This window comes from Drosophila erecta, unplaced genomic scaffold (assembly GCF_003286155.1).
Source record: "Drosophila erecta strain 14021-0224.00,06,07 unplaced genomic scaffold, DereRS2 tig00000021-arrow-pilon, whole genome shotgun sequence".
NCBI lineage: Eukaryota > Metazoa > Arthropoda > Insecta > Diptera > Drosophilidae > Drosophila > Drosophila erecta.
In genome coordinates, this window is record NW_020825198.1 from 22,271,583 (window position 1) to 22,294,470 (window position 22,888).

At 47.9% G+C, this 22,888-nt stretch overlaps 2 protein-coding genes across 4 annotated transcripts in view; one reads left to right on the top strand and one right to left on the bottom strand.

Moving 5' to 3' along the window:
* The window catches only part of LOC6544136 (teneurin-m), a 113,574-nt gene that overhangs the window by 17,010 nt on the left and 73,676 nt on the right, over nt 1-22,888 (bottom strand). The window lies entirely within an intron of this gene.
* LOC6544137 lies at nt 18,510-19,568 on the top strand. Of its 2 annotated transcripts, none has more exons than XM_001973695.3 (2): nt 18,510-18,934; nt 18,988-19,568. In XM_001973695.3, the coding sequence occupies exons 1-2, from the start codon at nt 18,671-18,673 to the stop codon at nt 19,381-19,383; spliced, it is 660 nt and encodes a 219-aa protein (XP_001973731.1). In that variant the 5' UTR covers nt 18,510-18,670; the 3' UTR covers nt 19,384-19,568. The 2 variants fall into 2 exon arrangements, with proteins under 2 accessions (XP_001973731.1, XP_026832631.1); XM_026976830.1 differs by having other exon boundaries at nt 18,510-18,931.

The following is a 22,888-nucleotide window of genomic DNA, read 5'->3' on the forward strand; positions in this document are numbered from 1 at the left end:
GCCTCTCAGTGCGCCTGAAGATGGAAATTTGTAGTAGGGATCCTTGGATCGTGTGGCACAGTGCTCGACCCTGGGATACCCTGTTTTAAGGGAGGAACATTGCCTCAAATAGCGAGCCGCTGCCTTTCGACGAATGATACCTGGTAGCGAAATTTTCGCACAGTTTGCAGACCGAGGCGCCTGGTGAACTTACGAACCCGGTCCCCTGAGAACGAAATCCAATTGAGATTCAATGCGCAAGCAGTGCTTTCTTAGGCATTTTGGCCAAACTCCCATCCCGAGGGTGCACGCAACAATTGTGTGTTAAGTACTTTTTGAGTAATTGCCTTTTCGGGAGTCCAGCAAACTGGCTCGGCCCTGGCTACCTGGCTACAGCAAATTTAGCCGTTAATGAACATTTGCTAATACTTTGAGCACTAAAAAACATTGCCATTAAATGGGGATGCCAAGCCCCAGTTCCCCGTCCGTTTCTGCTCCCGTTCTGGGGCGCCAAAGCGTGCGACAATCAAATAAAAGTACATGAAAAACACATAAAGGCACATAAAGGGGTAGCCAGGGGTATGGGGCTCTGTATTTTTTGTTGCGCCGAGCATTTGAATGGCAAAGCGCGACGATTGCTTGGAACAAACAGGTGAGCGAACAGGTGCGGGAAGTGGAGCCCCGCCATGTTCGTAATGGAGTTTGCAAACAAACATGGCCGCCGGGGAAAAATCACATAATTTACACGTTTGCATTTAAGTATTAAGAGGGCTGGGAAACTGCGGGGATGGGCGGCAAAGTGTTTCGTTTACTTTTACCGCGTTTGCTTGCGAGGCTCAACAGTTTCGCCGAATGTGTGTATAGGTATTTTAGCTTGTTTTCTGGCCCCGACTGAGTTTTATGTGCACAGGAAGCAATTTTTGGGTCGACTTTATTGCCCCTGTCGTCGTCATCGGTGTTGATGTTGATTTTAAAGCGTTTAACGGCCTCGCGTTCCACTGTGTCCTGGCCCAAATTGAAAGGAAAACCCGTGCAGGTTCCGGGCGAGCGAAAGATGGAGACGCAGATCTGGGCTTATGTGTTTGAACAAAGTGCCGGGATTTCTACAGATTTGGTGGGGTTGCTGCCGCAGTCGTCAGCGAAGGGATGTTATGATGGATCCACCCATCCACCCATTGGGGTGGAAAAGTAGGCTACGAACTGCGCCTGTTAGTGAGTTCCCTATGCATCTAATCCCGCATTCATGGGCCAGTTATTATGCTAGGAATAATGCAGAAATACTGTGATTGGCGCCCGCTCAAGTCGCTCCGTTCGCAATTACGCCTAAAGTGGGCTCAAATTGCTATACGCATAGCTCTTTGCTGTCTGCCGCGTCCTTTGTTGTTGGCTGCTTATAATCAAAAATTCCATTTAAAACTTTAAACTCATTACTGAATGTTTAATGTGCGCTCGCCCTGCTGTTGTTATTTTTATTGTTGCCGCCGCTGCTCTTGTGCGATAAATCAACACGAAAAATTCTGCAATTTGTTAGGCGCGCACAGACGGCAGGACAATCAGACAGACAAGGACAATAAAGGACTTGCGTCCGGGAGCGGTCTCTCTAACGATGCGGCAACCTGTCGACGTCCGTGGAGATGCCCCAAAAGGGTCGTACTCCTCGGTGCCATATGGTTTCAAGCAGGCGGCGCACAGCGGGCGACCTGAGCACCGCCTCGAGCTCTAATCAAGTGTTTGTCTGTGGGTGTGTGGATGGGTGAGTGAGTCGCGGCTTTGGGACTGGATCCGGATTGGATCCGTGTTCCGGGCTCTGGGTTCCAAGCTGCGCGCTCCGCGCTCCGTGCTCCGTATGCCGGAATCCGGAGGCTTAAAAGCACAGCCGAGCTGAGTGTCACGCGGGTGGGGAGCAAACTTTCGGCACGATTTGCATGTAAATTAATTGCCCTCGCCGTGTGCCCGTGGCCCGTAGCCATGCAGCCGGATTTTTTCCTGCTTAAGCAACCCTCGGGGCGAGATAAGTCGTATAAATTATAGCAATTTAATAAGTTTTAAATATACGCATCCGGCTGGCTCCACCGCCTCGGTCTCTCTTTGTCTGTCTCCCGAAAAGTTGGTGAAATCTTGCAGCAAAGTTTACGGCGCACTCCACGCCAGTCCCTGGGTGGAGTACTCACAATCCAGAGCCCAAAAAACCCAGAATCCGGAATCCCGAATCCCGAATCCAGACTTCTGACTACAGGTTGTCCTGACTCCGCGCTGCTCCGGTGCTATAACTCAAGACGAAAACTGTTGCCGATTAAAATTGTCGGTTGGGCATTAATTTTATGTCACGATGCGCTCGCAAGCGACGTGCCGTGTGATAAGGTGGCGACTCCCCCGCTCCTTCGGGTGTCCTTGGCCTCCTTGGCGTCCTGCGCAGCCTGGCTGCCTGGCTGCCTGGCTGTCTGGCTGTCTGGGGTGGCTCTTAACAGTTCAGTTTTGTTCCCGCTCTAAATGAGTTTATGCAAGTGTGAAAATAAGTCTCTTAATGGCCCGGGCGGGCAGTTAATGAGTTGAAAGTGGCGGGGCACGTGGATAATGCTCCTTTGTCCGCCCAGCGGACTTTCCGCCGGAGCTCCTTTCATTTTTCTTTGCCTTTTCGGGTTGCCGGAAGGGGGAAACAAAACTTAATTTGTTGTTGCAGGTGAGACGAATAAATTATTTGATAACAGTTTCAGTTCTCCCACTACCACACCCAGCATAAATAAGATTTCTCCCCGCTGTTTGCCCAATGGGGGCGATGGGGGCGTGGCGGGCTGGTTTGTTTACCGTTAGTCGCTTAATGCCCGGCTTAATAGTGTAGGGTGGCTTAAGGCTTAAGCGTTGTCTATTTCGATCCAGTTTGTTGGGGCCGCTCAAATATTGGTTCGTATTAAATTTGATGCGAGCGGAACCCTTTTCTCGCCAATCACCGGTCCCACATGTACGTGTAATTGGACACGTAGGGATAACATTTCAGGGCCCAGGGCCCAGGGGTCCTGGGCTTTTTGCGCCTGGGAACGCTGGCCTGGCAGGACGACTGCCTGCATGCAATTACAAAGCAAAAGTTTCGCATATAATTTTTACAAAAACGCAAAACTTTTTCAATAACAAAAATTTGCACAAACAAAAAGAAAAACGAGCGGGCAGAAAGAGCAATAGAGAACGACACAAATGGCAATGCCAAAAGGCAACAGTGAAAAAGTTTGCAATAAAAACGCCAATGGCCAGAACGACGTCACACAAGTGCTCATTGAGGGGGCGTGGCCCCCAGCCCGCCGGGAGGCGGTGGGTACGTGAGGTGCCTGAGCAATGCAAATGTTTAATAAACTTTTTCAAATAAAAATTTATCTGCAGTGACGTGCAATTTCTAGACCAATTAAACCGCCAAGCAGCGCACCGGAGCTGGCAGGACACGGCGTTGTCCTTGTTGTCCTTGCTAGGGATCCTCTGATCCTTTGATCCTCTCTCGCGCGCTCGAAAGGGTCGAAATTCGCTTTTAATTATTACGCGTGTAAATTAGTGCTTAATGGCACGAGGAGGCGCGCCTTGTCTGCAGGTTCTGGCACTCGGCATTTCCGGTTTTAAATTTAATTAGCTCGATATGCTCGCATAATTTCGATGAGGGCAGGTGGGGGATGGGAGATGAGGCCCGCTTTTGGCAAACTAATAACAATAATTGCGATAAAGCCAGCATTAAATGCAGTGCCATAAAGGCGGGAAAAAAGTATATTTTAATTACGCATTTAAATTTGTTTGTTTGTTGTTATTGGCGCCGCGGCGAAGGTAAAAATAAATGCAGGGGCTGCCTTTTGTTTTCGATTTAATGAACTGTAAAGCGGAGCCATATTTATTGCGTACTTTTTTGCGTTATTGTTTATTTGCGCGTTTATATTTTTTTTTGGCTTCGCAGTTTTTGCCCCGCATTTACCTTTATCATTTAAATGCATTTAATTTAAATTACTGTAAGCGCTATTTTATCAACGTTATTATTTGCATTTTGCAGTTTTCTCCCCCTTGATTTTCGGATCGCAGGTCGGTTTCCTATTTTATAGTCAATAAACATTGTCAGCCTTATCGCATTTAATTGAAAGTAGTTGCCTGCTGCAGCCAGAGACAGAGACTTGCAAAGTGGATTTGGTCGACTGATCTGGTCTTTATTTACTGGAGGAGCGGATTTACTGGGGTGCGGATTCGTCATATCCACGACTGGTGACTGGTATACTGGTATAATCATTAAACGGCAGCTGCCTGTGCGGACATCAATTATTGTCTCATAAAAAGTAATTTATATTAAAATCAAACCGCTTATAATTTCATTATGTTGATATACACAAGCGAGCGGAGCTAGTGGGGAGCAATGCGATGCGCGGCCATTAAAGTTTGCCGCGGCAGACATTTTGTAATAAAGTTTGTGTTAATTAACGCACACAGCTGCAAAAAGCATTGAGCGGCGCATATCTCGGCAGTGGATGCCACCTCCCTCAAGCCCCTGCCCTTTGTGGGCCCCTGCAGCGTCCTGGTGCCAGGATATGCACTTGCAATATTTAAATTCAATTGCATACTTTCCAGCGCACTCGTTTGTTTGGCCGGCCACATGGCGCATACTTAATGAACCATGGCCTGTTCCGCTGCATATTTTATTTGCACTCTGGCCTGCGACTGAAATACCTGCATAAAAATAACAACGCACCGGGAGCAGCGCAGCATTGGGCTTTTTCCATCCATAAACGCCACTAATAAAAATCATAGCGAAAAAATTGGTTTGCCATTATATTTAATAAAGTTAAACCGACGGCGACGGCGCCAACGGGTCGGGGGAATTGTGAGGAAAAGCGAAAGGAAAAACGCGTCAAATCTCGGCGCAACCGAGTGAGTGTGTGAAATCGCCAATTGCCTGCCTAGTGGCTGGCGAGATGGGGTCAATTTCAGTTGGGTCAGGGGTTAATTCTAATGTCGACTACTGCCTGAAAACGGATCTGCGAATCGGCCGTTGGTGGGGTGGGTAAATAGATTAAGTGTGATTAAAATTGTCATTAACATTTCCCTGGGCTTTGGCGTGTCAATTAATATTACTTTAATATTATTGCCAATAATTGTCATAATTTCCGTTTTTTCTGTTGCTGTTTCTGTTTATTCTTGCGTTTTACACTAAAACTGTCATTATTTATGAGTGCGCGTTGGCGAAAGTCATTTCTGCCTTTTCGCCATTTTTATGGCATTTAATTGTTTTAATTGTGTGCAACAATGGCCATTAAATATGCGCAACAAAAACGGCCATAAGAGCAGCCAAAGCTGAAATGGATTTGACATTATGAAATTTATGAAATTAATAACTTTTCTATGCCGGGCTCTAATTGTCAGGCGAATTAATTATATTACAATTTGAGTTTTTTAGCCGTTTACCGCTCTAACCCAAAAACCCCTTAAATTGTGGTCAGTTGTAAAGTTGATGGCCGCTGGAATTGCCTTTGAGCCGGTGGCCACAGGGTTATGAGCTCCAATAAATTAATGTAAAATTATTAACTGACAAACGGCTGAATTATGGCAATTTATGCTGGCCCATAAACTGGCGCATTTGTTGGCCGATAACCAAGAGGCCATGACGCGAAGTGTTGGCATACATTAATATTATTATCGGCGACACTAATTCGGATTAGCAATTCCGACTTTAATGGACTTTAAATTGCCTGTTGGACTTGAATCTCGTTAGTGTCCCTTCTCGAACTTTTAGCAAACGTATACGAATGTATATACATATTAACTGCACAGAAAGATGCCTTGAGTGTAGGGGTCCCAGATTTTATTATATTTCAATTTGCATTTTTCTGCAAATGCTGCTTTTCCAAACACAGTGACACACCCACACGATTCGATTGCATACGCAATCATTTTCAAAGTCAACAACGTGACTGCCCGCTTTCCCATTTCCACTTTTCCGCCACTGCTGTTTCTTGCGAACTTATTTATTACGATCATGGCGTGTTCGCCCCGAACTAAGCCCCCGCCCCTCTGCTGCACTTTAAAAGCCATTAAAACGGCAAACAGGCTAGCCGAGTTGTTCATGGAATCCGTGAAATGTTTCCCTTCCAAAGTGCCCCCACATCCCTCCTGTTAATTTCATCAGAGCTACTGGTAATTGCGTGTATGGAGTTGCAGTATGGAGTGCCGGCCAGGACGGCAGCAGGAGCAGCATCAGTGCCCAGAAGTCCGGCGCAGACTGTCCATGTGTTGGGTCCTGTTTTCCCGTCCAAAAAATATGCAATAACAGGGGCTTGGATTGGGCACTGGTGTGCCACAAGGGTGGCTCTGGCCGGGCATGGAATTCCATTGCCTGGCCCACAGACTGGCTACAATTTATTATATTAAGTATTAATGTTGGTCCCCGCATCGATCCCTGTGTGCGTCTGCCATGTTGGGCTGTATGCATAATCCGAAAGCCAAAAGTAATTATATTAAGTAATTGATGAATTGCCTTTTTCCGCGACGACCCACGCCCACTCAGTCTCCAGCTATCGGGAAAGGAGTTGCCGAGGCTTGCAGGATGCCAGACGATTGCTCCCGACAGAAGGATGTGGATAGATAGCATAGGCGAATAAAATTTAATAAAGCGGCAAATCAAAATGTACTGTATCTCATTTTAGGCGCACTGCGACATCAAACGCCAAACGTCATTCCATCGAGATACAATGACCGGCAATTTTTCGCCATCAGATTTTTGGCCATCCGATAGGCGGCTATTTCCGGGCGACTGGGCAGCAGCTCTGAGCTAAGCTTTAAGCGCTTTAGAGATACAATGCAGGCGTTTTTTAACGTGCGCTCCAAGATTTATTTGCACATTTAAAATTTGATTGAAATAAATGACTCTGTTTATGGTGCTATGCACTGGCAAGCGCGGATATATGTACATAAAATGAAGTTGATGCGCATTTTGGGGGTTGCGTGCCACCCTGATGGATTGCACTGAAACAGCCTTAAAGTTTCGAATGGAATAAGCCGACTTTGGGGTCAGGGGTGCTTGACAAATGGAGAGCGCAGCTGGGCACAACTCCACGCAGCTAGGTTCAACTGGAACTCCAAGCCTGCGGGGAAACTCATTAACAAATCGACGTGAAAGACTCTAAAGTGTATGGATTCAGATAATGACACTTTTTATGGTCGCTTATCGGATGCGCCCAAGACAATAAACTCCGGAGTAGCCACTCGCCGTTCGCTGTTCGCCGTTCGAAAGCGAGTGAATGTAATGATGCCGGAACCCAACGTTGGCGCTCCTATCGCCAAGGAGCGTTACCAATGACCAGGGGCAGAAGCCATTGCCAAAAACAGAAACAGAACAGCGCTAGAAGCCGGAGGAGCGGCAAAGCAAAGTTGCGAAAATTTATTGGGGAAATTGGCCAAAGACAAGGGAACTTTAACGAAACGATACCAAAGTTTATTACTCAATTACAAAACCATCAAACTGAAAACGAAACGAAATGAAACGAAACTCTCGCCGAGAGCACAACGAAATCCAAAGATAAATGAAATTGATAAGCGCGTAATTTATGTTTGGATTTCGTTTTATTCTGTCATTAACGCACAGTTGCCTCGCCCAGTTGAATTGACCCCATCCCGCGAATTGTGTTGTGAGTTTGGGTCCGACTTGGCACGCTCTTCCTTCATTTGCGGAAACTTGGTCAAGGCAAGGCGCGTCTGCCTCCCCGTTTCGGAGTGCCCCTCGCCCTGCGATGGACTTGGGAATGCCACTGGTTTGGGCCCACATAATCGATCGAAATCGAGCGATTGCAAGCGGCGCTAAACGGCATAGACTATTGCATTCTATAAAACCGATCGGAATTTTGCCTTTTGCGGCTCGCTTTCGGCAGTTCTGCGTGTGTGCATTATGCGCCACGCCCACCAGCATTATGCATAAATAATTTCGAAGCCGGCGGACGGGCAGCAACAAAGGCTGCCGCTGCACATAATGAAAAATTGAAACATGAAAATTGTCAAAAACACCGACGCAGCAGAAGCAGCTGGATGGTTTGGGTACGATTGGGTTGGATTGGGTGGCTGGATGGCTTTGGGTGGGTTTGGGGGCACATTACCTGTCAGGCCTTCCCGGAAATGAAATTTTGCACTGATAGCAGGGGAAGTGGGGAAGGGGACCGGTTCAACCGCATACATCAATGAATGCATGGCGGAGTCGGCGAAACGAGGAGCAGGCTGACGATTTTGACAATTTTCGTTATGCAATAAAAATGATGTGCGGCGACAAAACTGTGCTACCCACTCACCGCTCATCGCTTATACAAACCGTTATACTGACACATTACCGAGAGCGCAGTGCGCCCATTCCGCCCACCCGGAAAAGCGCAAGGAAAAAGCGCCATTCAACGGACATTTCATTAATGCCAAATGCGGGCGAACGAGCTTTAGAAATCGGCTTGCAAACGGTCCTGCTCCAGCCGGAAGTTAATTGAAAATGATGATAACGCATATGGAAATGTAATTGTTTGTGAACTGTAGCATGCAAGCCGCCGGAGGATTGAATTAGTCCGCGTTCGGGAGGGATTTGGCTTTTAAATCCACCCCAAGTGGCGGCCCACATAAGCACATGCCCCGACCAGGCTGAGTGAAATTCATTGGCAGCAGACGTGTCTGCTCTGTTAGCACCTGTCCGCCAAGAAGGCCAAGAGAGCTGGGCTCACGAAAATCCACTAAATCAATTCAATTCAATTACAAATCGTTTCGTGGCGCCCAGCTCCGTCCCAAGCAGCCAATTAGCCGCCTGCCTCAGTGTTGGAAACGCGTTTGTGTAGCATACTTTTCTGCGTTCGCGGCGGAGGAGAAAAAATTGCCTTTTAATCAGCGCCCCTGATGTCGGCTTAGCTGCTGATTGGATTGGATGTGGAGGTGGGGGTGGAGATGGAGATGGAGATGGGCAAGAGACAGTGCCTTTTTGCCTTTGTGCAATTACATCGGAGCCGGGCAACCGAAACCTGACAAATCAAGCCGACGACAGCTGAGAGCAAGGACGAAAAGCGCGGCAGGGAAACAAGGAACCTGAAAACGGTAGCCAAATTATCCGAGTGCTAAAAAATGCGGCATTTTGCGGCAATAAATCTTGCCTTCACTTCAGTTTAATGAATTTCAATTTTACTTCCGAGTTCAGTTACAGTTCGGCTGCCGCAACCACATACAAAAGTAATTAGGACGCCCGTTTCTTTCGACGAGCTTAATTAAAATGGATATTTTTATTTATTGCGCCTCGCCTTGTGATTTGAGTGTTGCGGTAATTAAAATGACATTATTCAAAGTTGCTTCAGCGAAAAGGGTCGACCCCGAGAACTGGGCCCAAAGGTCCTTGTCGCGGCTTGTTTGTCGCCCAGATAGGCGTTTATTGCTCAGCGCCAAAGCGGAATATCCAGATGGCCCGCCCCCTGAACTCCTCCGAGAACTCCTTTGTACGAAGGTATGAAGGTACGAAATCAGAAAGCGATTAGGCCAAGATTTGACTTTTTTGGGCCGAAGTTGAGATGGGTTCCCTCCACTCCTCTTTCCAAAAGGCAAACCCCTCAGCGGCAGGGTATAATTCAACGTGCAAACAAGTTTAAACCGAGTACATTGGCGCCTCGGTTCAATAAACTTTTGTCTGGTCCAGAAATCCATTAACGCCCTCTAGACGTGATCGATTTGCAGCGCCGATGAGTCCGGCGAACAAGAGATTCACTGCCTCGTAAAAAACAGACACGCACCCAAGTGCGCCATGAAAAATTGCACGCGGTTTACACTCCTCGGCACTCAGCTTTCCCAGCTCGTGGGAGCCCCAGCCCAAGCTATATGAACTACTATTTTTAATCACTTCAGCAGTTTCATTTTTTGCTGCTCTGCATTGTCTACTGCCTAAAGAGCAGGCACAATGACAACATTTAATAGATTGCCAAAGCCAAAGCCCGGGCCGATGGGCGGTGGGCGGTGGGCGTGTCTGTCTGGGGCTTGGCATAGGAAAATGCCTAGGAAAAGCAAACAGAGCGCATAGAAAAAGCTCCTGGCGCAGACAAAAGGGCCGCTACCTCCGCCGATCCCCTTGATTTGTTTTTTGATGGGCCACGAGTTGAACAAGGGGTTAACTGCGCTATGAGTCACTGCATGAATGACTTGTAGTGGAGTATCAGAGGTTTCAGGGTATTTATAAAGATATTTCTCTGCCGGCTGTTTGCTGATTTCGTACGCTGATAAGCATGAAAAGAGCCCGAGTTCCCTTTTCCATTTCCCATTTTCCATTTTCCGGGGAGTGCATATCAATGAGGTGGTTGCCTTGGAGTGGGGTGGTGGGTGCCATTTTAAGGACGTTTAACGGCATTTTTACACTTGCATGCGTCATCGCAGCAACCTTTCCGTTTGTTCGTGCGTGGCTCCAAGTGTTACACATTTGCATTTGACGTGTTTCTATATCCGTACCGGTTTCCCCCTCCCCCCTCCCCCCTCCGCCCAGCAAAGCGCGTGCAAAAAATAGTTTGGCTCTTAGTTATGAAAATCGCGCACTTTTTCTTTTGGCAGTTGTTGCGTGGCTTTTCCAGACGCTGCTTATAATTGCTCCATTAAAATTTGTTTATGGCAAAAGTTTATGCCGTAAGTGAAGTTCCCCTGGCTTGCCTGCCAGTAATTAGAATGTCGGTAAGTTGCCACAGTGTGACGCAACTTTAGGCCCACTTAGTGCTGTAGCGTTATTCGCAATCATGGAACTACCCCATCAAGGTGACCGTTTCTTGGCACATTGATGGATCGCTCGGTTGCGGCTGGCACTCAGCATCCTTCGGCTCTCCCTGTCCCTAATTTCCTCCTCGCTCCCCTGTAATTGGCAAAGATTGAGTGACCCAAAGCCGACCCGCCGCACCATTTGTTAGATGACTCATGCAAAAATGGGGCCCAGTTCGACCGTCCCTTCTTGACCCATTCCAGACCATCTGCTCCATCAATTGGCAAAGGTCAGCAAAGGTTAGTGGGGTGTTGGGGGTTGGGACGGGGGCGGTCCTTAATGGAGTTTTATTTTTAAGCCGTGCCTAAAAGCATGTTGTAAAGCTCGACCCGCTGCGTTGTTTGTTTGTGCATTTTAGGAGGAAATTTAATATCTTCGTCCGGCGTCCTGCGTCCTGCGTCCCGCGTCCTGCGTCCTGAAATGCACACTAAAATGCTACACGACGCTTTTAATTACACTTTAAACAATAGCTGCACGCAGTCAGCTCCTGAACTTTGCCTCACCAGGGGCAACCCATTTGCTCCTTTCGCTCTTCCCCCTTGGAAAATGCTGGCGTTTGCGATTTGCGCTTGATTAAATTCTAATTATAAAGCGTGCGTATTTTCGGTCGGATCCCTCCTGCTCCGCCTGTCCATTTTCCCCTGCCCTGGTTTCGGTTTCCTTTTCGAGCTGGTTGTTTACCATTTTCCTTGATTTTTACGACTTTTTAATGATTTTCACTGCCAGTCACTCATTTCGCCACCATCGCGTGTCCTGCGCTCTCCTTTCGTTGGCTTCACCGATTTTCTTTGACTTTTGCTTTGCGTTCTGCGTTTCGACAGTTCTACTCGCACTGGATTGCTTTTTTGGATCTCTTAGGTTTGCTTCGGTTCGGTATTTGCCCCGCCCCTTTGAAGGGCTGCCCCTGCCCCAGACGCTCCCCATTTTGTTTACTGCTAATGCGACTTTTAACGCTGATTAATGTTTTCTTTTCAACATTTCGCCCCGCCATTTTCCACTCCCAGTGGGCTAGTGGACTAGTGGGCTGGGCTTTCCACCTGCCGGGGGGAGGACAGTCGCCCATCCTGTTGTTCGTTCATTAAATTCATTTAAAACGTCCACTGCGACCACAAATAACATTGGCAGTCAAACAATTTGGCCAGGAGGCAAACAAATTGTTTGTTTGGCTGTCACATGTCAATAAAATTAACACTTTAACGAGAGACAGAGTGCACACGAAATATACATATTTTACACAATTCACAATCCAGGCCCGAGAAGAATCTTGTTCTTTTTCGTTGTTGTTTAATTAAGGCAACAACATACAGCACACATATCAAGGACTTAGTCTGGCAGACAATAATTTCCTTGACAGCTGCAAAATGCTGAATTTGCCAAGCCAAATTGAAATTTATACAGGAGACACACTGAATCGGAGCGGAGGGAGATCTCCGGGAGATCTCCGGGAGGATGCACGTGGAGCGTTTCGGCTTTTATGCAAAATGCAAAATGCAAACACAAAAACATCGGAATGCAAATTGCATTAAGTGCTCTGTGTGATGACAGAAGAGGGAGACAGATAGACGGATGTGGAAAGGGAGGGAGTTAACGCTAGGTGAGGTCAAATCATTCGCTAGTAAATTCAAAGCTATAAGAGCAAAAAGCCAATTTTTAATTGATTATAAACATTGAAATATTCATTCCGTCATGAATGGAAAAATTGGAAAACCGAACTGAAAAAGTTGAAATTCGATTTCAGTTCTTTGCGGGCAACCAACATTAATGGGGGAAAAGTGCCCAAAAGTGTGCTTTGCAATTTTCCGCCGGAGCGGGGGCGTAATTATTATATTTTCCATAATTTTAATTAGTTGATAGTGCAAAAATAATCAAATTGCATTATCTACGGCAGGCTCTTCGATCCAGAACGGGCTTGTTAAAGCGAATCGGCATTTTAAAGCCTTTTGTCCATGTCAAATGCCTCGGGGAAGCATAAAAGAGCCAGCTAAACGCAGCTATATGTGCGTTCGTAAATGATGTATGAATTGCGCATAGAAATTAGGTAAGTAGATACGCACGGCCACATGCGAGCACTCGTGGCTTTAATTGATGGCTGGATTGCGATTTAATGCATTTTCCAAATTGATATTAATCAATTTTTGGATTATTTATTAGCCAGGCAATGAATAAGCCCATAGCGACGACCCGGGATTGCTTTTTAAGCAGGACCTTGCACTGCAAATTGACTTGTGCGGAGTGCGAGTATTCCTGGGATGTGTTCTTTGGAATCTTGGCCAGGCACCTGGCAGTATGCAATCACATAATGCACATAATGCCAAAAGTCTATTGTCAACAAACGCATACTCGTTCCTCCTCCTTCCGCCTTCCGCCTTCCTCCTTCCTCTTCCTCTTCCAGTCCGCATCCGAATCCTTCGGCCCGAGTCAATCCCCAAAGTATGTTCATGCAGCTCTCGAATGTTTGGCCAGAGTTTAGACTTCGACCGACGGGACGACATGGGCATCAGAAATGCTGCTGGAGCTGCAGGCCGAGGCAATAAAATATAAATTTATGGCCTATTTGCATGGCTTTTTGGGCCAATACCAAGAGCCTCTGTTTACCAGCAACGCAACAATGCGGATATTTTTACTTGATGGCATCCAGACTCTCAGCAAAGTCTCAGTAAAGACCCAGGACTTGGAGCCTAATGAGCTTTACCCACTTATGTGGCAGGCTAATACCTTGGCTGTTCCGGCTATTAAAACAAGCATGTTTCAAAATTCCACATGAGCCACCATCACATATCACCCATATTTCTGTGAGCATTCACTTTGTGTGGCATGAATAAAAAGTCGGCTGCGAGACAAAGTCAAAAGCAGCAATATTTCTGTCTCATTGGCAAAGCGTTTGCTGTCTTAACTCGATTATGGTCATGCGTATTTTCGGGGCCATAGTGTTTTGTGCAGCAGCATGTTCGCAGGGTCCGAGTAGAAAATGCAATCCCAAAGATTTGGCCAAAGTTTATGGAATGCCTGGGGGCGCTTCACTGGCACATTGAATGCAGACGCACACTTTCTAATTGTCTAACTCGATTTGGGGACCTACAAACTCTGCGTAAACAACCACCATCCTACTCAGTTGCTTTCAAAGTTTAGTGTCAAATGGGAAAATTTGATTACGATTCTTAGTTGGGTTATGGTAATCGAGTTGGAAATACTTCAAAGTTTCGATAATAACGACGATGGTCGTGGCGCCTCCGCGCTGCCTGGCTGCCTGGCTGCCTGACTGCCTGCCTGCCACGCAATTTGCCAGCCGCTCCATTGAATGGCTTTCACTTTGAGTCGAAATAGTCGTCATAATAAATGAATAACTAGCCTTCGAGCTCCTCACTGTAGCTGCTTTCTAGCTGCTAATGGCGTGCAAAAGTATGCCATGAAATATGCATAAAATCACTTGCAAATGCGCTAAGCGAGCGACGTGGCATGGCGGCTGGCAGAATCGCTTCAGTTTTGTTGCTGTTCCTGCTGCTGTTGCTGCTGCATTTCGGCAAACGGCAAACGGCAAACGGGCAAACGAGCTGCCAAATCAAAAATCGTTGAGCGTGTGAGGTGTCAGTTGGTGGGAGCAGGCGCGGAGAGCGGGAAAGCGGGCGGGAAATGCACATTAGACGGCAGCCATGGCAGTCGACGTTTTTGGGGGAAATTGCGTGGAAGCAGCCCGGAGTGGCGTCGTCTGGAGGCTGCCTGCCTGAAGGTGGGCTCAAATGAAACCTCTGTTGATATAAAAAACGCAGCTCCACAAATGAGAGATTCGTGTGGGTGTGCGGGCGCTCAGTTTAATTGGCCCGGAGCCTCAAATTATGCAATAGTTGCAGTCGAAATTGACCGCAAACAAACCAGCAATCATTTTGAAATCATTTCTGTGCGCCATAATTTATGCGGAAATTCAATCTAAATTAAACATCAAACAAAGCGGAGCCCCAAAACTGCACCCCCCCACCCACCGTGCCCTCTTGCGTGTCTGGTGGATCGTGCAACGCTCATTGCGACACATTCGCACCTGCAATTAGCTCAATGAACCTGCCAGCCAGCCCTCGCCATTTCGCGTCCTGTCACTCACTGCAGGCGGCAGCTGTCCAAAATGTAATATTTAACGCCATTTTATGCAAATTGAAATTATGTTAATGGGCAGCCAACCGGCAATTGATGATGATGCCTGCTGATGACTGCAAAAACTGGGCTCCGTTCGAGCCTGATGATGATGACGAGTTGTTCAGTAACCCAGCAATCCACTGCACCGATTAAAGCCCTTTGCATGTTTGCTACTTGTTGGGCACCTTCATCCCTACTGACTCTTATTCCGATTCCGATTCCGATTCCAATCCAGTCGTTGTCTTCGCCCATTAATGCGAGTGCTTGACAAGTCTGCACGGCTCATTTGCATTTTAATAATAATAATCAGCATGATGCACAATAGCAACAACGAGGAAAAATAAGCGTATGGCATCGCACATTCATCGGAGGCAATGCGATAAGCTGTCGGAGCTGCAGTTCATCAAGTTCCCGGCGCCCTGAATTGGATCCCACAATGGCACGTTCCGTCTCCTTCGGTGGCAACAGCGTGTGCGGCATTTACATCTTTTCTCCTTGCCACCCAACCAACCAACCAACCACCCAGCCACCCATCCACCCACCCAACGACTGCATTTCCCACTGCCGCGCTCCTGTTTGTTGTCGTTAACGTTTTGTTTATATTTGCTTAAATGTGCGGCGCATATTCATAATTAGCATGCATGTGTGCATCTGGGGGATGCGTGTCCGTGTCCGTGTCCGTGTCAGCAATGCCGGGCTGTCTATGTGTGCGTGCTGGCATTGCAATTTGCTTTTGTTTGGTTTAAAAAGCGCGTTAAATTTGATCGTTGTTGCCGGCGGCTTTGTTTGCGCGCTTATTTGCCGCTGAAAGTGCGAACGAGTTAAAGTTGCTGTTAACCCACAACGGCCATCCAACGGCCATGCAACGGCCTTCATTATCTCATATCTCAGCCCCATAAAGCCCCAATATCCCTGCTTTTCGATACTAGCACTCACCCGAAAGGACAGAGTCATAAAATTGCGTATACGTACCTAAAAAGAGACAAGAAAAGGTTGATAATTTAGTAAGCAAGGCGGCAGGATGTGGCTGAAGTGAGATACGTTGGGTTGGCTCCGGGGTACTGCCATTGACAACGCCTAAGTGAGGCTTAAAAATTCAATAAAAAATCACTTAACATTCCATAAGAAGCTTTCAACGTTACACAGACAACACACACAACGCACAACTGTAGGGAGAAAGTAGCGGAGAAAGCGGAAGGGAAAGTGGCCTCAAATGTGCTGTCGAATCCTGCACACTGGAAGAGTGGCGAAACTGCAGGAAACTAAAGCAATTCCAAATGGAAAACTGCTGCAAATTAATCAAATGCCTTTGCACTGCGGAGGGCCAAGAGCGAAAGCGAGAGGAAAGCGGTCAAAGGACAGCACTGGCGAACAAACACACAGAACGCCAGTCACTCAGTCGGTCCGTCACAAAGACTCGGGCGAGCGATAAAAGCCAAAGCCAAAGGCAAGCGACCCTTTTTCAGAGCCCAAACCCAACCCAACCCAACCCAACCCTTTAGTATAGTATATCCACATACACTAGGGCTGCATGTACATATATATCGCAACGCATTAAATCGATAACACGATTTTTCAGCACGCACTCAGCTCCCCGTCGAACCCGGACTGAAATCCAAAACAACTGGCTGACTGTGAGTTAAATTGTCAGTTTCATTACGTGGCAGCTTTGCCAGCTCCTTTTGCTGACTGCCTCCTGCCTCCTGCCCCGGAACTCCGCAACTCCCGAACTCCGGAATGTTCCTTGCTTTTTTAAAGCCAAATCACTACGTCTGCGCGTGAGCGTTCCCCGTCACTCCGCTTGCAGTGCGACAAGCGATTTTTCAAGTTGCCGCTTCATCGTGGTGCGGAGCTGCTCCTCCGGGTTTTTTGTTCGGTTGTGCGGTTTCTGGGCTTCTGCGTTCTGCGTTCTGTGTTCTGCGTTCTGGGCGCCAGCAAACTCAATTTTCGGCAAGGGCAGGAACGCATCGAGAGCGGAGAGGCGAAGCCCCTGGGACTCCTCGAGACGGGCGAGTCCTGCGTTCTTGAGAACTTAAGGACCTCGGCGCTGGTGAGTTCAACAAACATTTAACTGATTGCCTGGGCGTGTGTTCGTGCCCAGCCCTGCCTGATTTTTTGATTTGCAATACACCTGGGAGCGGGACGGCCCTTGGCCACGAAAATGTTTAGCTTATTTGTTAGCGCTGGAAAATAAATTGCCTGTGCGTGCGGTAATTGTAAATTATGTGCGGGCAGACAGACATCGCAGTCGAGTTATTGACACCTCTCCAACGCGTTGCAACGTACGGGTATGCCATGAATTTTTGATCGAAACTATAAGTGGAACGAGGGTGGCCGCCTTTGCCCATAACATGCCCATACGAGGAGCTTGGCGCAGGCAGCTCCAAACTAGGCTTTTGATTGCTGGTCCCCCATCCAATCCAATCTCGTTCCGAGCGCCCCCAGCTAAACCAATTCAATCAGGGAGCCTGCGCCTGCAACCCTCAGAGTAATCCACTTTGGGCTCCCGAAAGTGTGCAACAATTTCTTTTAAACTTCCTGCTGACACAAATCAGAACGAGGACATAACTCAAACTATCTCCGCCGCCACTCGGCAGAATCAATAACCATAAACAGAAGTTCCTTATGCTCACGTGGAGGCGCCGCATAAAAAGTATGCCACATGCTCGGGGAAATCACTAAATTCGGCCGGAGGCAACGTGTACCTCATCATTTATGTGTGTGCAAGGCACTGCGGGGGTAAGAAAAGCCCGAAAACCGAGCAATGCCCACGTTGATAACTGAGAGTGCTTATCACGCCCACTTCCTCCCGATCCCCTCCTGCCGATTCCGCCGAGTACCGACTACCTGCTGCAAGTGACATTTGCATGCTTACTTAAACAGCAAAAAGCGGCCTCTACGACAGCCACGTCGAGCTGGGCACGTCTGCGTCAACTATGCTTTACATTTCGGCCAGACTCGGTCTCGGTCTCGGTTTCGGTCTCGGTCTCGGTCTGAACCAAAGCCTCAGATGGAGTCTAGGAGCCAGGAGCTGGGAGAAGGCCCACTGGTGTTGTCAGTAGGCAGTCGCAATCCTGTCGACGTCACATCAGCACACGTGGCAGTAAAAATCAGACGTGTGGGCGCTGCTCGAGGAGCACACAGGCCTTGGTGAAGTCGAAGCCGAGCCGAGTCCTGCCTCCGTGTACTTTGATTGCTTGCACGTTACCCGTACAATTTTCGGTATGATGGCGGCAACATTTCATGATTTCTTGTACGTGTTTCTGCCAGCAAGCACGCGTCCTTTGCTCCGCCTCTCGCAGCGTGTCCTGCGACCCTCGTCCTTCGCATGGACCCCACTTCTATTCCGGCTCATGGGTTCCGGAGTAATGTATGCAAGCACTTTTTGTATATGACGCCGTTGCGCTTTGGGTCCTCGGCGTGTTTGTTTGCCTGGTGACTGATGATGGTTTGGCTGGTTTTGCTGGTTTTGCTCAGCTCCCACTTTAGCTTTAGCTACATTTTCCAGCGTCACTTCTGCCGCTGGTTTTTCAGCAGCAGAATCGAATCGAGCGTATGTCCTGCTAATAAATCAATGACTCCACTCCGGGACTCCCAAGTAGGCGATGATTTATATCTGGCAAAGGGTTTTCAGGAATGCCGGGCCTAATTGAGTTGCCCTTGATGGATCAGTCATTTTTAGAGTGCCGCTTTCCCAGCACCAAGTAAAGCTCGCACTAGATTCATCTAAAAATTGTACGTTGTTTCTTTTTGTATAAGATTGTCTTGTATACATTTTCCAAATCGTTTGCACATTTGATATCGCAAAACATGGAGATATCTGTACCGCCGCCAGGCTCGCACTGGTCCTTGAGGTTTGTGGACATCCTGAAGCCTTTTCCAGATCAGACTGTGGCCAACGCCACCTACAAGGTCATCCGCTTCTTTTATCCACCCTTTGCCCTGGAAACGGTCGATGTCACCCACGTGGTCAGCGAGCCCGAGCTGAACAGCTTAAACGTGGGACTGTTTGTGGGCTTTCCCTTGTTTCTGGGCTGCATCGGCTACGCGATGTACAAATATGCTCGGAATGTGGTGAGTTTTGTGCACGGACCTGTAATCCGTAATCCAAGTCCAATCTCGTGCAGCGTCCAGTGGCTAAGGAGCCACCATTTAAGCTGTACGAGCTGGAAAAGCGCATGAGGGACAAGTACGGCCCGGAATACAAGCAGGGTATCTGGAAGCGAAGGGACATCCCTGAGCCCCTCCTACTGACCAATGATCCATCCGAACCAGTAGCAAAGAGCAAACACGAACGTGGAAGCAGCAAGTCAAACAACTTTTTCATAGAGGCCCACTGGCTGCCCGAATCCATCGAAAACTTCATCAAAACCGATAGAGCCGACGATAAAAACAGTGTGATAACCGAGTGCAACGCCGAGAACCGTCTGTTTGACTGTGGCACTCAGTTGGATCGCCACTCGGATCTGGCTGGGGAAATTAAAAACGCCTTCAAAGAGCGGCGACGCAAGGCCAAGAAGTAGGAAAGTGCCTTATCCAATCCAACCAATCCAACCAAGCCACCAGGGCACCAAGCCTTCCAGGCGAAAAAATCGATTTAAGATCTTTCAATTCCGCTTAATGATGGGCCCTTTTTGCGGCTGGAAAAGTGTCAGCTTTGGGCTTTCTCGGTTGGTGCAATAAAATGAAGTGATTGTTCGGTTTTATATTTGCGAGAACACACAGGGATTGCACATGGGATTAGGTGGGGGTTGTGGGGCAAGGACTTGGGTAATCATTTGGCAGCGCATGTGTCGGATTATTTTGTTGGTTTGCGTTTTATTTAAATTTGCTTCTTTCGGCTGGCTTTTTGCTCCTGCTTGCTCGGTGGTTGTCTGTCGCCCGAAAATCTGACAGCAGCTGAAAAGCATGCTAAGCTGGCTGCTTTCTTTTTGCTTTGGCTCAAAGCAAATTAATGATTTGCCATCAAGCAAATAAATCAAAAGCTTCAAAGCAGATCTCTGGCTTAGCGCGGTGCGGTGGAATCCTGCGGCTGGCTGCGACTTAGGGCCCTTTCATCTCGTCCTGCTCCACTTTAAAGCCGGTCCCGGATGCATAGTTTTATTTCGCAGCTATTTCCGCTCAACTAAGCGCGCCCATTGAGGATATATCCCTGTATTCCCGTTCGCTTGACACCCCCCTCCCATTGACACGACATAAATAACCGTGTGAGGCTGTTATAATTTATAATCCTTGCTGTGGACCCCAGCGATGGCAACAACAAGAACAAACAGCAGCAGGAGCAGGAGTAACAGGAGCAGGAATAACATGGGAATGCCGGGGGAGTGCAAATATTTTTGCTTGCCCCTCTCGGTGTCCATGATCCGAGTTTCCTCTTTCTTTTTTTGCCGTATTTTATTTATACGAAACCTGACCAGGCGGAATCTCGCCGGCTCAGCCTCACCCAGTTTGGCAGCACAAATATTTTGTTGGTTCCTTCCGAGCCACCCGAGCCACCCCAGCCACTTTTCCACACCCGCTCGGCTGCATTTAGTTTATGTGTGTGTTACCTTTTTGCCCGGCAAAACGAGGTCAAAAGCGTATTGGCTAACAAATGTGTGTGCAAGTAGGTGGGGTGTTGCTTTGCAGACATTAATGTCAGACGCAAACGAGACTGAAGAGTTTTGGGCAGCGCTTTAATGGCGATAAACAAACTGCATGCACTTAGCTACAGGCCGCCCATCGATTGGGGCTATCGAAATGGGTATTAGATGATGCTGCAGCACACTGGGTGGCACGCCGCAAAAACGAACCAGCTGCCTTACCGCCGCCTAATTACAAACCAATCAGCCAACTAATAAATTTCAAATAAATTATACAGCAGCGGAAATATACAGCAATGCATTGCAGTTGAACGAACCAAAACTGCCGAACACACCAAAATTTGAAGCAATTCAATTATGGTTAAAAAAAACAACAACTATTTTAATTATTTACATCAAGCCCCTCAGCATGTTTATCCGACACACAAGCCCCTTCGCCAATTAAACTGGGAATAGAATTTAGCCGGCAAGGGATACCGGCATTGGATATCCCATTCGCATTCACATTTCACTGAACATCAATCGAAGTGCTGTAACTCAGAACGGGCCGAGGACTCGAGTTTCCTCTGATCACCCCAATGTGAACTTATAGCTACCCCACCCCCCGAAGGACTAAGTTGTACGCCGTAAAAGCATTTGGTTCAATGTTTAATGACGGCGGACTCAATAATAGAGAATGCCTACCTTTTGTGTCTGCCACTTCGCCCGCTGGGAAAACAACCCCTTCCAACGCCATGATTATGACAGCTTCTTTGCCGAGCCGCTCGACTCTGCTCCTGTCATTTCTCAGTGGTGTCCACTGTAGCTCTGCCAGATTTGCAGGCTGCTCGGGCTTTAATTAAACGGCAATTGTGGTCATCAGTTGTCAGGTTCTCTTGTGCCTAATCAGTTTGTGTGATGAAAGACTAAGCTGGGATTACGGAATGTCTGCCATGCGGGTGCGACATTTGAATAATGAATGTCAACTCGATGTTCGGCTTGCAGGGGAAAAATATAAGCTCGACCTAAGTCCCAAATGTCACTCAGCTGTCAATTGTAAGCAAATCCAAGGCGCAGAGATTCGGGCGGTGTCGCCCGTGGAGGAGGCCAACTAATTGGGGCGTGTCCCGTTTTGGCCAGCTGACAAACTAACTGACCAACTAACTGACCAACTAACTGACGTAACTAGGCAAGGCAATTGGCCTGCCCGTTAGTCCGTCCATTCATTTGTCCATGGGACTGTCAGTTGGCTTGGTATTCTGTGTGCTTGCTGCTTGACCATAAACTAACGCACCTAATTGCTGTGATTATGTCGTTTGTGATTATCTGAGTACCTCCGTGTCTTCTCTCCGTTTGCGTCTTCTGCAGAGTCCTGTTCCTCTGTTCTGCTGCTTTTGCTACTGCCCGCCTGCCCGTCTGCATGCGTTGCATGCAACTAGGCGCCAAAAAAGCTAAATCTCATCTATCAATCGAAACAATATTCGAAAATTGGCCAAAGCCATTACTGATAATCCCAGTAGGCTCAGAATTCCGTTGCTGATTGGGTTAACAAATAACCGCAGTTACTCCTAAACCAGCACCATCGCTCCTAGCTTCACTCAGCTCCCAAAACTTTGGCTACCCCTTTTTGGCCTGATTATTATTCGGGCTGTCGGAAACTTTTCAGCTGACAAGTGTGACAAGTTTAAGGCCCATAAGTAAGGCAGCCAAGCAGCCAAACAGCCCCCAGTTCACCTTGTGTGAACGACTCCAAGTGCAAAACTCCCCGAACAAATGCGTCGGTTTCCTGCCACCAACCTAGGCCCATTACACATGTAGACGGAAAAGCAATAATAGTAAATTTAAAGCCACCCAACAGGGCAGAAATGAAAATGGAGGCGGAGAGGGAGAGGGAGCTGGAGATGGAGAGACTTCACATGACTAGTTAAACTTTTTGCCATTGTAATAGTTATGCTTGGTTGGTTTCTCTTTCTTCCGAGACTGAAACTGAACCAAACCGAATCCCACAAACCGAAGGTTCCTTGGGGGTGGTTGCTTTACATGCTCATGGCTCCTGGCTCCTGGCTCCTGGTTTCTCTGTATCTGACTCGGGTTTCTCTGGTTATGCGCATAATTTATAGAGTGCGACAATATGCTGCCCTCTGTCTGGCTCCCAGAAAACTTTTCGATTTGCGTTTAAGAAAGTAAGATTTCTCTGACCGATACAGCTGCGAAGTCGGAGCGTGTGTGCGGTCAACTTTTGGGGGTCAAATAGCAGGCAGAAGTCAAGGCTATTACCATAAGGGTATCTGGGAGACGTTCCGAGCTTCTCTCTGGGCTCTCTGGGCTCTCTGGGCTCTGCTGCAGCTCGCCACCAGATTGCCAATTCCCATTGAAGTTGGGTCCCTGTGAAACTGGGGGAAATAAAATTCAGACACAGCAGTCGCCCCACATGAGTCGCACACGCCACTCCGTTGCCGTTGCTTTT